This window comes from Astatotilapia calliptera, chromosome 2, assembly GCF_964374335.1.
Source record: "Astatotilapia calliptera chromosome 2, fAstCal68.1, whole genome shotgun sequence".
Taxonomy (NCBI): domain Eukaryota; kingdom Metazoa; phylum Chordata; class Actinopteri; order Cichliformes; family Cichlidae; genus Astatotilapia; species Astatotilapia calliptera.
Genome location: NC_137423.1, coordinates 37,674,851 through 37,690,221, shown reverse-complemented (window position 1 = coordinate 37,690,221; position 15,371 = coordinate 37,674,851). Strand labels below are relative to the sequence as shown.

The 15,371-nt window shown below is 42.5% G+C and overlaps 1 protein-coding gene across 2 annotated transcripts; it reads left to right on the top strand.

Moving 5' to 3' along the window:
- The first annotated feature begins 1,153 nt into the window (after nucleotides 1-1,153).
- rab11fip5b (RAB11 family interacting protein 5b (class I)) lies at nucleotides 1,154-14,984 on the top strand. Of its 2 annotated transcripts, XM_026146565.2 has the most exons (6): nucleotides 1,154-2,639; nucleotides 4,253-4,782; nucleotides 7,590-8,193; nucleotides 8,811-11,285; nucleotides 12,134-12,269; nucleotides 13,694-14,984. In XM_026146565.2, exons 1-6 carry the CDS (start codon nucleotides 2,260-2,262, stop codon nucleotides 13,952-13,954), a joined length of 4,386 nt encoding a protein of 1,461 aa, XP_026002350.2. In that variant the 5' UTR covers nucleotides 1,154-2,259; the 3' UTR covers nucleotides 13,955-14,984. The 2 variants fall into 2 exon arrangements, with proteins under 2 accessions (XP_026002350.2, XP_026002359.1); XM_026146574.2 differs by lacking the exon at nucleotides 8,811-11,285 and having other exon boundaries at nucleotides 1,159-2,639.
- Nucleotides 14,985-15,371: the final 387 nt, after the last annotated feature.

Here is a 15,371-nt window from a genome sequence, read left to right as displayed (position 1 = left end):
TCACAGGTCATTTCACTGTACCAAAGCAACAAAGAAGGAGACTAAGAGCATTCATCTTCAGTATTAACTTCTTATGTTCTGCCAATCAGAGATCTATCATTGACAAATACAGCTATTGTTAACAAATGTTAATGTTTACCACATAACTAATAATAAACCAGCTGGTACATAATTTAAATACATAAATTATCCTAAAAAATGTTGAAAGCATTATAAATGTTTGACATTAGTATTTTTCATATGTGGGTCGGAGACTAAAATTTCTTAGGCAGGCTGCTTTTTACTTGTTTAAAAAAAAGACTGAATGAATAATAGAAACACCTGTTACTGTCCCGCTCCTTAAGCTATAACACTACATCATATTTTATATCTTAATTTTATGAATCGGCAGTGTAATTAGCTGTAATATATGTGTAGTAGAAGAAAAGGTGCATAATTCAGACGAGGGATGAAATAGAAGTCTTGTAAAATGGAAATGTTTAAACAAGCCACAAAATCCTGTGGGAGATACTACAGAAATACAAAACTGCAGGGACTTCATGAAAATGATTTGGCTGAAAGGGAGTCGCTTAAAAAAATACAAAAAACAAACAGTACGTGTGCACAATAGAGTGGTAAGCTTAAAAACATCATCATAGCTAATCTGAAGAAAAAGAGAGGATGACAGGATGTGTTGTGTGCTTGTGCACAGCAAAACCAATGTGTGATTAATTAATAATCTAGGTAGGGAATGAAGGCAGGGTGGGCAGGTCATTTTTCCAAAGTGTCAGGTGAGAATCTAGGGAACCACGTCAGCTGTCATTGACTGTATGGCAGAAATGTCCTTTTAGTCCGTTTAGGTGTTTGCCAGGTGACTTCATATCATCTTATTACACCAGATATATCATAACATTCATGTTTTGTTTAAAATTTCTTTGCTGTCAAATTAAAATATCCTTTCCTAAGGTGGGGGACGTTGAAGTTCATAAACTTCAGACTTACTCAGCAAGGAAGCAAAAAAACCTCCTTGGACAGTCACGAACATTTGGCTATTGTTAAACAGCCTATATGTTAATATTTAAATCAGTCATTTGTGATTCAATGGTTTATTGTAGCTTAAGGGACATGATCACCTAACGTAATATTATATTAACTTTTTTTCTAGGCACAGTAAGCCAGGTAAACTTCAGCTGCATAAATATGAGAGCATTTTTACAACAATTAAATAATGTAACCGAGATATCAAGGAATCCGTTTGTGGTAAACAGCGCATAAAATTAGAAAGTCTACAGCGTCTGAGTTGTGTAAACTGCATGTATGACTGACCTGTCTCTGAAGTCCACTAGATGGCGCTGCAGCTCCAGGATAATGTCCTCGGGAAAGGATTTTTTATCCCAACTAATATCATTTTTTTTATTATTGTTGTTGTTTTTTATTTTTGATATTAGGAAGTAGAGCTCTCACAGGAAAAGCAGCTAGCAATATATTTTCATACATTAAAATAATGTTTGATCACTTTTAGGAGTATAAATAGTTAAAATTATACGGATCAGTTTTCATTTGCCATTTACAAAACCCGAGTAATTTGTGACCTGGAGGCCCATATAACTGGTTTTACATTCAGCTTGCACTCAAATTAGACCTGAAGTCTGGTTGGAAACAACAGGCGAACACACTAAAAGACAGAAAAACAGGATGAGCTGCAGAATATTTGGCTTTGACAGAAGGTTCCGCCCAGAAACTTCAGTAAATCCATTTCCCGCATATTAAGCGAAGCTGCTGAAGCTGGTCTTTCTGGCTCAAACGCACTGACGTCGGCTCTGAGCAGAGCTTCTGCGCGTCGGTGGATCTGATGAAGCTTTGTTGGGTGTTCCTCTTTAATTCTGCGGCATCTCTCTGGTTGTCTGCGGGCCCGTGGAGGAGGGCGGGCCGTAAACGCTGGGCAGATCTGTGGACTGTAAACTAACTGATGCGACGTGAGCCGAGCATGGATGATTTGAGCACGCAGCTCACCTAACGGGATTTGCATTTATTGAGTCATGGTAGTATGCGAAGCTGGAAGTTGAGGAGAAGCCGAGTCTGCTGTCTGGAAAGTGACCTCGGATAAACCCTCGGAGGCTTGGCCGACTTTGGACATTTTCTGCAGAGGGTTTTTTGCGCAGCGCGGAAACTCCAGCACAGCGTGAAGGGGGATGATCTCCTAATCGACTGATAAAACACGCCACTAAGTAAATTAACGACTGCTGTCGCACACGCAGGGCCCCTTTGTAGCGGTGCAAGATGATGTCACTGATAGATCTGGACGATGATCAGAGATGGGTGCCCACTCATGTGAATGTCACCGTCCTCCGCGCAAAGGGACTGCGAACCAAGGGCAAGCATGGCAGCCGCTACCTCTACACCATCATCCAGGTGGGGAAGGAGAAGTACACCACCGGCCTCGTGGAGAAGGCGGAGGTGCCCGTGTGGAACGAGGAGTGCTGCTTCGAGCTGCTTCCCGGGATCCTAGAGGATGGCGGCCGGAGCGCCTACCCCCCGGGGAGCGGGGACCTGGTCCTCACGGTCATGCACCGAGTGCTTATCGGGCTGGATGTGTTTCTCGGTCAAACCATTATACCTCTTGATAAGATATTTCATGATGGAGTGTGTCCAAGAGATGAGTAGGTTGGCTTTTTATTAGTGCAACTTGCCTGCCAAACGTGTTGTTGTTTTCAGTTTAGTGCCACAAAGAAGTGATGTGTCTTTTTCTTTTTTTGTCAGACTATGACAAGATTATGTTAAATATGTTTTCCAGGAGAATGATGTGCAACTTTCAGGTCTTCATTAAAAGCATGTAGTTCATGAAAGATCTTGGGAATAGTTCCCATCTCACGCAGCAGTGATTATCAGTCATGTGCAACATTACAGCCCAAAAGGCAGCAGCTCCTTCCACGGGAGACTTTAGCAGTGGAATCAAATGTGCTGTTTTTGCAGGATGACGAAGAGGTTAGAAAGCTGCCAAGCCTTTAAAACTCGTTACACGCTGGCTCTTTGGCCCCCTGTCCCGATACAGAGATACTCCAGCAGCAGTTCCCACAATGCACCGCAGAAATATGAGATGAGATGCAGTTTTCACTGAGATCCATTGTAGCCAGAAGACCTCCATCTTTATCCCACATCATTTCAAAGGAGACATTTTCTCCAACTTGTAGGAGAATAAAAACATGACCTGTAAATAGGTTCCCATTAAAGAAACCCATTAATGCTTATATTCAGGATAAGATAAGAACCAGTTGAAGTAAAAGGCCAAAATATTGGCCAAACAAGACTAGTTGCTCTAAATGAAGTGTATCGCACTAAGCGCATTTGTTATAATCAAACCCACTGTCTTTCCTGGCCAAGCTGGAGAATCTCTGCAGGACTTCTGCATCCAGTTGTTGGCTGTCAAGTTGTCACAAAAGCTCCAGTATTATTTTATTTTAATGCTTTTTGCAGATTATTAACTCTGGCTTCCTTTTTTAAAACAAAAGCTGTTTATCTTTACTTTTTGTTTTTCAGTAATACAGTTGAAGAAAAGACACCAACAAAATGTTACAGGCTAGATTCTCCTCCCAATCCAAAGGGCTCTGGTTTTACTTTAAATTTAACCATGTGAGCAGAAGAAGGTTCTTATCTTTAGGTGTTACCCACCTTCATCTTTATATTCCGTCATTCGAGAGCTCGGCTGTGGCACAGGTGGCATAACTGGATGCATGACATTGGTGTGATACTCTTCCACTATTAACACTGAAGAGCAGAATGGAGTAAAGCAATACAGCACATCTGGCTTTAATTGTGGCTTCTCCGCCCTCTCGCCTCTCTCTCTCTACGCTCTGTGAAACTCATGCTGGATTCCTGCTGTTAGTTTTGGCTCTGTAACATCTTCTCTGGTCAAGTCTCAAGACTTTAGGAGGCATGAACAGAGGAAGGATTTTATTAGTTGACCTCTCATGTTGTCCATGTCTTTTTGTCCATACGTGCATACCAGGTGTAGGTGGGTAGATCTGGAGGAATTTGAGTGGTGATCTGCTGTCTGAGGCTTACAAAACAGTTTTTCCCAGGCAGTTTGACACAATCCCTGAACCAGTATTTTCAGGTTATGTAATATTTCGAAGGGCTTGCCAAAAGGAAATGGTTGTTTTTGTTTTGTTTTTTTGTTGTTGTTGCTAAAGTTCTGATTTCACCTTTAACCAGATATGGTAACAGTATCCTGCTCACGTGCTGTATTGTATTTCTGTTTCTTTTACTTCTGCAGGTGGTTCAAGCTCAACTCGAAGGCAGGAAGAAAGGAGAAGGAACGTGGCCAGCTCCAGATAACAGTCCAGTTCACCCGCAACAACATGACAGCCAGCATGTTCGACCTCACCATGAAGGACAAACCTCGCTCTGCGTTTGGAAAGCTCAAGGATCGTGTCACAGGGAGGAAGAGGGGGGACGTGGAGTCTTCATCGGCCATCGTGCCGGGCCGTTACGCCGCCCTTTCGGGATCCCTGGGGCAGCCGTTTGGAGAACAGAGCGTAGGGGTGGTGGAATCGCGTGATGTGGAGGTAGCAGAGGAGAAGAGGAGCAAGATGAAGGATTTCTTCAAAGGCAAGCTGCGGAAGTCGTCGGACACCAGGTCGTGTTCGTCTCTGGCTTCAGAGAGTAGTTTGTCTTCCATGGCCAGTGATAACCTTGGCCCTCCACCCAGTCTGGATCTGCTGTCAGACCCTCCCAGTTCCCCCATCTACACTAGCAAAGTGAGGGTTGACTCTCACTATGGGGAGACAGATTTAGCAAAAAAAGGTAGGCTTTGAAATAGTTCAAGAGCATAACGCAGAGTTAAAGAAAAAACCAAACCTTTTTTTCTGTTTTCTAGCAGCCATGCTACACAAATTCCACCTACTCTAACATCACAAACATTTTATTTTTATTGAATAAAAGTCAGATGAAAAAAATCACATTTATATGAAATATACAGCATATTTAGCAAACACGGATTTTCTTTAGATTTGTGTGCAGCGGCTGTACTGATCAGGACATAGGAGACATCAGGATCTGAAAATAGTTTTGTTTTGAATGACCTCCATATCTCATCATGCATCTTAGTAATCTTTATCTCTCCTCATAAACGCGGCTGTTTCTTTGATAAAAAAGCACAAAAAAGGGAACAGACAGTTATCTCTATGCCATCGCTACTTAGAAGCTACACAGCCCAAAGTTTCCCTGAATAATGGTGCAAACGCAAAACTTAAGATATTTGTTGACTGGCTTCAAAGGCAACTCCAACTATGTATGGACCATCGTCTAGATATGAGCAATGCCCGATATCAGCATATGATTAAATACAAATAAGTATTTGATACATTTTTTGTATTTTTCAGTCTGGATTGTGAAAAACAATCTAGCTGTCATTAAAATGCAACCTTAAAATTAATTGAAAACCTGACTGAATTTTAAATATAACAGTTATTTTTAATAAGTGGAAATAGTGCAAATAGTGACCCCCTTAAGTCCAATACCAACTGATGTCACTAAGTGCTGCGTTTCCTCCCTTGAAAGGCTCTGCTGGGCCTTTACTGGAGCTGCCTTTAATCACTGCTGGTTTGTGGGTCTGTCTGCATTCAGCTCTGCATTTGTTTATCAAACTGTATTCAAGAAATATTCAGTTTCTTTGCCTTGAGAAACTCTTGGGCTCCTGCTCTTCTATCAGCAGTCACATCATCAATAAACAACAGTGACACAGTCCCAGTGGCCAAAATACATGCCTGTTTAACAGGTGATGGTATGCTTCAGATCACGAGTCCTCTCCATATTTTTCTCTGTCCCTGGGTTTTCTTTTCACTCTCTCTGATAGGTTTATTTAAGTTTTTCAACCAAATGATCATTTCCTTCGCATTCATCAATATCTCAATCGAATTCATGATGAGAGTTCCAGTTGAAATTATACCAAATGCACGTTCAACACTTGGAATTAACTCCGGATTTCTTATCTGCTCAATTTATGATAAAATAACAAGAGAACAGGCCTCAATCGGTCATGTAACTGCTTGTCAATCAACTGTCCAATTACTTTTAGGCCTCAGCTGTATCAGGAAGTAAGAAGGCATTTACCATTCTGCTTACAGTTTTTTCTGATTGCTTAAGCACATTTTTTGTAACTATTGGCTAATTTTGCAAAACTCTTCACACAAATAAGAAAACCTGTCACCCAATCATCAAAACATTGTAGTTCTCTTGCAAAAGCAAACACAGCTAGATTAACTCTCCACACCTTCGTAAAAATGGTGTTTCCGTATCAAACAGTACACACAAGCCATCATCTACTAAGCACACAATGCGCCAACTGCACACTGATGGTATGAATACAAAACACATCTGGCTTTTGCTTTCTCTGTGCACAAGGTAGGCTATGTCAGTGTGAGCTCATACTTCTGTCATAGATCCATAAGCATAGAGGGATCCAAACTTCAAGTACATCAAAACAAACACAAGTGTTTATTTCCAAGTATAGGATTATTTGCAATAATGACTCTATGGGTTACTTGGTCTGCAGTGAACATGCTTCCTCTGCCCCAGCATCTGCTCATCTAGCAATTCTGTAAAGTAACAATTTCAGTATTTTTACATCAATGGTATTGGTGTGTTTCTCATTGGCATATGGCAGTGCTACAAATCTTAGTGCGAAGTGACTGTACTCACCGATTCTCATTTCAAGATGTCCTTATGATGCTTGCTCCAGTGTAGCGGCTCGAGTTAGGCTGGACCCGTTGGCCAGCTACCCTCAGGGTCATTCCACGGTTGATGACATGGTCCACTATTGTAGCTCTGATGTCATCAGCAATTCTATTTCTTACTCTTCCTACCCTTCCTCTCCCCCCTCCTCATCTTCCTCTCCCCCCTCCTCGTCTTCCTCTTGCTCCTCCTTGTCCTTGTCGTCCTCTTCATCCTACTTCTTCACCTCCACGTCCTCTTCCTCGGCCTCCTCTACTTCTCACTCTTTCTGCTGCCTCCATTGTACTCCGCACACACAGCTTACCTGTATTATAGTGCTTAGGCTGATTGCAAAGTGAACTAATTATCTAAAAAAGTTTTCACATGTGAAAGTGTGCCAGACAGTTGGCAAATTAGTGTTAATGATAGCCATACATGTGTGTACTTTTGCTAGGAGTGTGTTGGAAATTTGGTAATTGAGTGTTGTGCAGTGAATTGTGCCTACAGTTTTGCAAAGTGTGTGTTACAAAATTGCAAACTGAGTGCAAAGCAGTTTTTGTGCTTTTAGTTTTGCAAACTCAGTGAGTGGTTTTGCTATAAGTCTGAATAGTTTTAGAGATTGTGCTACAGGAATCACAGTTGGGGTTTAAGCATCCAGAAAAAACTGTAAATGTTCAGAAATAGTGTGATCTTTGCTGCCCCTAGTGGCAAAAACTCAAACATTACCGCTTCAAACCAAAAAAGAAAAAAAAAGAACCAAGGATCCTCCTCAAAATACAGATTCAGATACATAGCCTTATACAGACACAAAGCTTTGTTTGTCTTCAAATAAAAACAAAGATGTATGAAAGAAGTCCTTATTTAGTTTTATTAACCTGTTTTTCCCATCTTTTCAACAGTGCTCACCAGTCAGCACACCACAAAAGTTCTCACTCACAAGCGCGCCTTCAGCGATGAAGCTAGTAAGATCACAACGGCCTTCCCTCGAGCCAATCCTGCAGTCGAGTCACTCAAGGGACAGACCATGACTCAGTCCCAGTCATCCTTGTGTATAAATGGAAGCCATGTCTATGACTCTGAGCCATCGACCCCAAAGGGTTCTGGAGCGCTCTCGTCCAAACTGGTTCTGCTGGAAAAATGCTCCCCGCTCTCTCGCTCGCTGCAGAATCTCACCAAAAGAAGTGAGGACAAAGCTTCCTTTGCAGAGGGCCGACGCTGGTCCTTTGACAAACTGAAGAAAGAGGAAAAAGAGGAAGAAAAGGATGCTCAGGCATCGTCTACTTCTATTCAAGAAGCTCAGATAGGGGGTTGCCCTGTGCAGGCAATGACGGTCTCGTCAGCTGCTGAATCAGCTGACAAAGGAAAGAAGCTAAGAAAGACGTTCTTTTCTGGAGGGAGGAGTGATTCTCTCCCATCTAAGTCAGAACTCAGCCATGCTGGTTCCACATCAGAGGGGAGGCTCAGAGGCTGGTTTGGCTCTAGTGAATCCCAGAACAAACCAAGGTGAGTTGGGCTCATTTACGACCTCGTGTCTGCGCTTCAGACACTTTGATGATCCAGGCGCAACAGAGGCCTGTGCTCAGTTGGGTGTCCTGGGTTCAGCCTTCACTCTTCTGCCTGCTCATTTGAAAATGGAATTGATTTAAATCATAATTTTTTCCATCTTACAACCATGCTGTGCCATCACCTCATGCTATATTTTCCACAAACAGCACTCCTGCATTGCCAGTTTTTCTACCCAGAGTGTGTTTCTTTCTGTGAGTGGTTTTGAAAAAGGATGTGAAGAATATCATTCCATGTTGACACGAGCTCACCCAACAGAATAGCTGCCAGTGCAGTTGGTGCTTGAATGGCTAAGTGCGATAGTTACTTTTCGTTGCTTGATTATTTTGCAGATGTGCTTTGCTTCTTTGTTTTATTTTACGTTACTCTTTCCATAAGTCTGTCATGAACCTCGTGAAGTTTAAAGACTGACGTTAAGCGGGAATATCCCTCTTTTGTTGAGGAATATCAGCTTGTATTCTGGTTATCTTTTCTGTTTTTGTACCAACAATGTTCCCCATCTGGTTACCTGGCACATCATTAACTAAGAGGACTATTGTGCCCTATTTCCTTCACAGGCTGGAAGTTTCTCCTAAGGTAGAACGCAGCTCAGATGTACCCCCTCCCCTCCCTCCTCGTTCCCCTGTTCCTCCTCAGTGCTCCTCTCCCTCTGCTTCTCTCTCCGGTCATGTCTCACCCGATGACTGCAGTCACATCAATGTCTTCACCCCTTCTTCCTCTCCCTCCTCAACCCCCATCTCCCCTTCCAATCCTTTCCTCCCACGTATGCAGCGCAATCCCTTTTTTGAGGAGCTCATAGCAGGAGAGTTGCAGAAGTCTCCTCCTTTTGAACCTTGCTCCTCTGCTGGCTCATCCCCCTTTCATTACACCACTCTACCTGCCCAGCCCCACACACCCACTGCTCCTCATGAAGTTAGCGCCACAAATATGGCTTCCATAAAGCGGGAGCGCCCAAGGGCAGTAGCTAGGCAGATATCACTTCCTGCATTATCGCCCAAAGTGGCCTCACCAAATTCTCCTAATCACTCCGCCCCTTGCTCCAGGTCAGAGAGTACAGGAGAATGGGAGGACTCATTTGATGCCTTTGCCTCTAGCAGGCTCAATTCCCCAAAAGTTTGTCCTCCCCAAAAAAAGCTGACAACCTGCCCGGGTTCATCTCGTAAACGTAGTTATCCCCTGGCCAATAACAGTAACTATGCACAAGAACTGCAAACATGTAATGAGGAGCCTCCACCTTTGCCTCCAAGGAGACTTTTAAGAACATCAGTGAATGAGATTTATTCTGATGGCTGGCTGCATAGAGGTCAGGAGCTAGCTGTCCATAAAGAAGCCTACCTCCTCTCTCAGACCGGTGTGGCCTCACTACAGCGTGGAAGAGAAGGAGAATGTAAAAGAAACAACATATCTCCTGACCCGCACACGAGCAGCGAGACCAGCGAGTCCCTCAGCCTGAACTCCCAGTCGCACACAAACGTTACTTCTCCGGGGCTCACGCCAGAAGACAAGCTCAAAAAGTTCAAATATGAACCTCTGGAAGACGAGACTGATTGCTGGGGGGGGATGTTGTTCGAGCAAGACTTGTACGGACGTGTGTGTAGAAGAAATTATGGACAATGCAAAGTAAACAGTCATCGTTTATCGCTGAACGCCGAGGAAACTACTGGAATTGAGATCACGTCTAAGAGCTCAGGGCCTAAAATGCTTCTTGATAGTGAGATATCCGTTGCAGAGCTTTTGAAAATGTCGCCCACTACTCTCTCACATGCACATGCCAAGGCGCTAGGTATTTCTCCCACTCCAGGAGAAGACATACTGGAAACGAACCTAGCAGAAACTCCCTGCACCAACAATAACATCTCTTTCTCGCTAACTTTAGGAGATCTGAACATGAATGTGAATAATACAGACTTTGGTTTTATTGATTCTGATGGGTCTTCGCACTCGGAGGTTGGCGATAAAAGTGGGACTTTACAGCAACCGCTTGAAAATTCACAGGTGGCCGTGTACCATTTGGAAACCAAACCTGAGGAAATATTTACTTTGAAGGACACTTACATCCCCGAGATGAATTCGTCATTTGAAATATCTTCCAATAAGCTGTGCAAAGTAGCTCCAGTCAGCCAAGACAATTGCCGTGATTATCGAAACGAACTGAACAATGTAGCACCGCTTGGTCACTCCAGGGTAACAAGCCGAGAAATGACTGCTTTGATGTCTCAAAATCAGACCAGTGTTTCACCAGCTGCTGAATGCAGAGAAGAAAGAAGAAATGACTATGATGATTTTAACCAGACGCAGAAGGACTTTGATGAAAATTGCAATATTCAAGCAGAGATGGGTAAACCTAACCAGCCGGAGTCATTTTCAGGGGTAGTTAGTGCACGTTTTAGACCAAAGGCAGTGTCCCGACAGAGCAGCAGCGACAGCCCGAACAGCCAAAGCAAAAGTGGAGACAGAGAGTTTGAACAGTTTTTATGTCTTGTGCAAAACATTTCAGAAATCAGTGAAGGACCGTCATCATATCAGCCCTCTAAATCAATTCTTTCTTCCTCGTTTGATTTCGATAAACAGGCAGGTTTGCTTGAATGTAGCAACAATGAGCAAACGTGTCACAGAGACTCAAACACAACATCGGCTCTATCTCTAAAAGGAAAAACAGCAGCGTGTCTTAAAGAAAACAGCGTTACAGGAAAACCTTCTGAGATCAGTTTTGAAGACCTCCACGCAAAAGTAGCGCCAAACTCGAGAAACCCTTGTGAGGCAAAGATTGGGCAATCTTTGCACGAACCCCCTTTTTCTCCCTCCATCTTGTCTGCACTCTCCCTGTCAGCTGATACACCTGTCTGCTGTCCGTCCATACATCCCTCAAGCATGGGGCCAAGTGCTGGAGCCAGCACTACGCTGGCCGTGGCCCCCTACACCTCCTCCTACTCTACCACCTTCACCACTGACCAGCCCCTGGTCGCTGCACGGCACTCACTTTTGCCTGAGGAGACACAGACAGCTAGCAACCTGCCCCGTCAGGAGAGCAGGTGAGAATCCTCACACTAGGACATCACCTGTGTAGCTATTTACAAGCTGTACTAAATTAGAAGACCTGACAATAGCCATGATTTGCACATATGTAACTGGGATGTGTTGTTGTTTTTAACTCTTTGGTTGCTGTGATAGTTTTGTTTCCTGCTGGTCCGGCTTGCTTCTCGTTGAATGCACTTGCATATATAAGTTCTGCCTTCTCATCCAAAGCGATTGGATGATTACTGCTGTAGTGCTCTTGGCTTTGCTGCACATTTATGTTATTCATCTCATGTTTCAGTTTGTGGTTGCCTATTGTATTTCTTTATTTCTTTATTCTCTTTTTGCTTTCTCACACTTTGCTGTGCCTAAATTTAGCCAGTTTTTCTGCTAAAGAGTCACATATGTAAACAGCACCAAAAAAGTGGTAAAATATGCATTTTTTCTAACCTTATTCACAAAAGTATTACATTTTTGTACTTTTGTCATGTACAAAAGTAAGGCAGGCAGCCAGAATCGTCATTGGTGTTGAGCATTAAACGTTTATGAGACTCAGAAATCAAAAGTCTGTTTTGTGTCCCAGCTGTTTTGGGGGTGAGGTTAGAATTTTCAGCGGGACTCAATGGAGCTCAAAGAAATTACACTGAAACTCGATCTGGACAGCTGCAGCTTTTCATGCTGTGCTCCAACCTTTATGTTAAATGTTCACATGCTGCATATCTTTCCTTCAAAGAGTGAGGTCTCAGATGTGTTAAACCTCTCTAGGAAATGCCAAGCTATCATTTGACTTGGACTTGGAAAACAGTTAGAAGCAGTTATGCTGAACCGGTGTGGAAATGCTAGTGCTCACCCCTTTGTTTTTCAGGCCTCACCCAGTGAAGCCAATAACCTCTAGCCAATCAGAGAAGAAGGAGGGTCGTTCAGTTCTGGAGAAGCTCAAGTCGACTATTAACCCTGGACGCAGCACTCATCAAGTGACAGCTGAACCTGAGAAGAGTCAGGTACTGTGAAAAATACTTTGTAATCTTACTTTGTCCAGTGATGATTATTAATTAAATAAATTCTCTGTCATATTGGGATGAGGAACTCTAGAGCAGCGGTCTCCAACCTTTTTTCCGCCACGGACCGGTTTATGCCCGACAATATTTTCCTGGACCGGCCTTTAAGGTGTTGCGGATAAATACAACAAAATAAAACCAGTACCGATACCAAAAAAAAGATTATTCATAACACACGGGAAAAGACCCAGGGAAACCGAATTAAAGATAAAAACGATAAAAAATAATGCTAAAAATTGATAAAACCCCTAAAAACCATAAATTTCACACCTGAGCCTCAACTCTCGCGGCCCGGTACCAAACGACTCACGGACCGGTACCGGTCCGAGGCCCGGGGGTTGGGGACCGCTGCTCTAGACCGTTTGAATAACACATCAGGGCAACACAGGAACAGTGCACCAGCTGCTTCCTAACACCCCCCTGTTAAACTGAAATCGCCTTCAACACTAGGAGAGAAATACTGATCCCATTACGCCTTCTAGGTGTGGCATAATTCTTTGACCTAGATAAGCATAAGTGTGGAATTAATTTCATATCTGTAACTACTTACACGAGCATATTATTTGTTTCTGCAGGAGAGCTGTTCTCTTTTACATTTCTGCATCCTGTTTAAGTAAATATGAAATGTTTCAAACTGCAGAGGATTTAAAATCACAGTTGTACTCAAGCATTTCTCGCATCGGTGAAACTTAACTAGCAAATCAGCAATATTGTTTTTCTTTTTTAATATAACACTGGATAATGTCGCCCCATGTGTGGTCAGTTGTTGGTCAGAACTTGGCTCATAACAGTTACATTAGTTTCTAATTCACCATTTCAATTTTCAAAACACTGCACGAGTCTGACTTTGTGCAAACAGTGGAAGAATTAAGTCATTAACCTGCCATAGTAAATCACAGAAAGCCATTAGGTTTGTGACTGTTTAACGCTTCCATGAGCATTTATTGGCACCAGCAGTGCACGTGGTGCTAATAACTGCACTGCAGGACTGTTGTGATGACCTCACTGTTTCCTGTGACTCATGTCATTTTTTTTAACCACCTGCAAATGAAAATGTCCCCACTTTAACTTTTTAACGCAGGGATCTGTCAATCATCAATCGTTTCAATCACATTTGGCACAGAAAGAATAGTTCGACTTTCTTTCTGAGATGCTTAGAGAGCGCTGCCTGGAAATGTTTAGGTTAACGTAAACACAGTGAATCGAGTTCAGACTCTGACTTTCACTCTTTATGCTAAGCTAAGGTAAACACATTTGCTGTCACGCCCAGAAAGAATGTGAATTAATATAGTTATTTCCTCTAAATATGATTGTTTACAGGTATTTTTCACATATGAAACCTTATTTTCCTTTGACCTGTCTTGCAGGAGGTGATGGTGGACAGGTCAGCCCAGTACCAGCACCTGACTAACATGGAGCTGATCTCCTTGCTGCTGCAGCAGGAGATGGACATGCAGAAGCAGCAAGCAGCCTCGGAGCAGCAGGAGGCGCAGCTGGAGAAATGCGAGGCCGAGCTGAAGAAGGTCAAGTCACAGGTTCGAGACCTGGAGGACTACATTGATAATCTGTTACTGCGGATCATGGAGCAGACGCCAACGCTGCTCCAAGTGCGTGCTAGGCACAAGTGAGGACAGTGCTAGTGTGTGATTGGTGTGTTTCAGGCCTCTAGGATATTGCATTATTGAAAGTTGTTATTTATGGATGAGAGTACGTAACTGTTCTGGAGGCAGATCTCCACCAAATCCGATCTCACAAACATCCAGGTCTTCTCACTGCTGATACTGCCCTGTTGATGTAGACACGATATTACCCAACATGCATGCTGGTTACTATCTCAATTTGGTACAAACAGAAAGCAGACAAAGCAGAAAAAAAGCTTTTATCAAAGCAGAAGCAAAAAATTCTTTTACTCATGCTTATGCATTAATGTAGTCAGCTGTTGTAAATTTAATCTTAAAGTCACTGCTTTCACATGTGCTTAAAATAAAAGAAAATAGGATACAGAAAAAAATTCTGGAAATGTTTTTGATGTGCTCTGGTCAAATATGATGTTAGCTTAAGTAACACTTTAAAAATGTAGGATTTACAGCCAATTCAATTTTGACACAAGGCTGTTTTATCAGTCCCGTGAAAAAATGCATCCACAGAGGTTAACTTGAGCTAACACCATATTTTTAGATTGTATTTAAGAATAAAGATTGTAGCAACACATAAACTGCTGCTTCGCAAAGTGGATTATATTAAAAAAATGACTGTTTCTGCATTAACATTGCTGTATGATGACCAAAAAAACAGCATTTATGTTTGTGTCAGAAAAGACTGAAGAGGATAAAGACTTACAGTTTGCATTTGCAATAAAATACTCTGTTTCTTCAGTGCTCTCCCCCTCTCCTGGAATTTTACAGGCTAAAATAGTCAGAATGTTTTAATATATTTTTAAGCTTTTGTTGTCTGTTTATGTTGAAATTATAACATTTTACTGTAGGGATAACAGAGTAAACATTCAGTAAATAAGAGTATTATAAGTTATTTCTATCAAATAAAGTTTGTCATAATAACATCATACCTAATGCCACTCTAGTGTGACTGTAGCTACTTGCAATGCTTTACACGACCGCAGTACTGTAATATAATAAAATAAAGTGCACATGAGCCGAACCTTCCACACTACTTATGTTGTTTTTGCTACTGATCAAACTGCAGTAGGTCTGCAGAGTGACAAATCAATGCCGTCCTGCAAACTGTGCTGTATGTGGTAAGTCATGCAGCAATGCTTTTTATCTCCGCTAGAGGGCACTCCTGACTTTACAGCTTTGGTGGAAACCTGCTGGTTCAACAGGGACCTCTGCTCTGCAACTTCATTAGAAAATTGCATCCATGACTCCACAGACCAGGCAAACACATCCCTTTGCAGGAGTGACGACGTAATTGTGCTTCTGGAAGTGTTGGTTTCAGGTGGCTGGATTATAGTAAAATAAGAAAGCAAAGACTTTATCAGGTTTGGCACAGTTCCCGTTTAGAAGGAACAGATCTGTACACACAGAA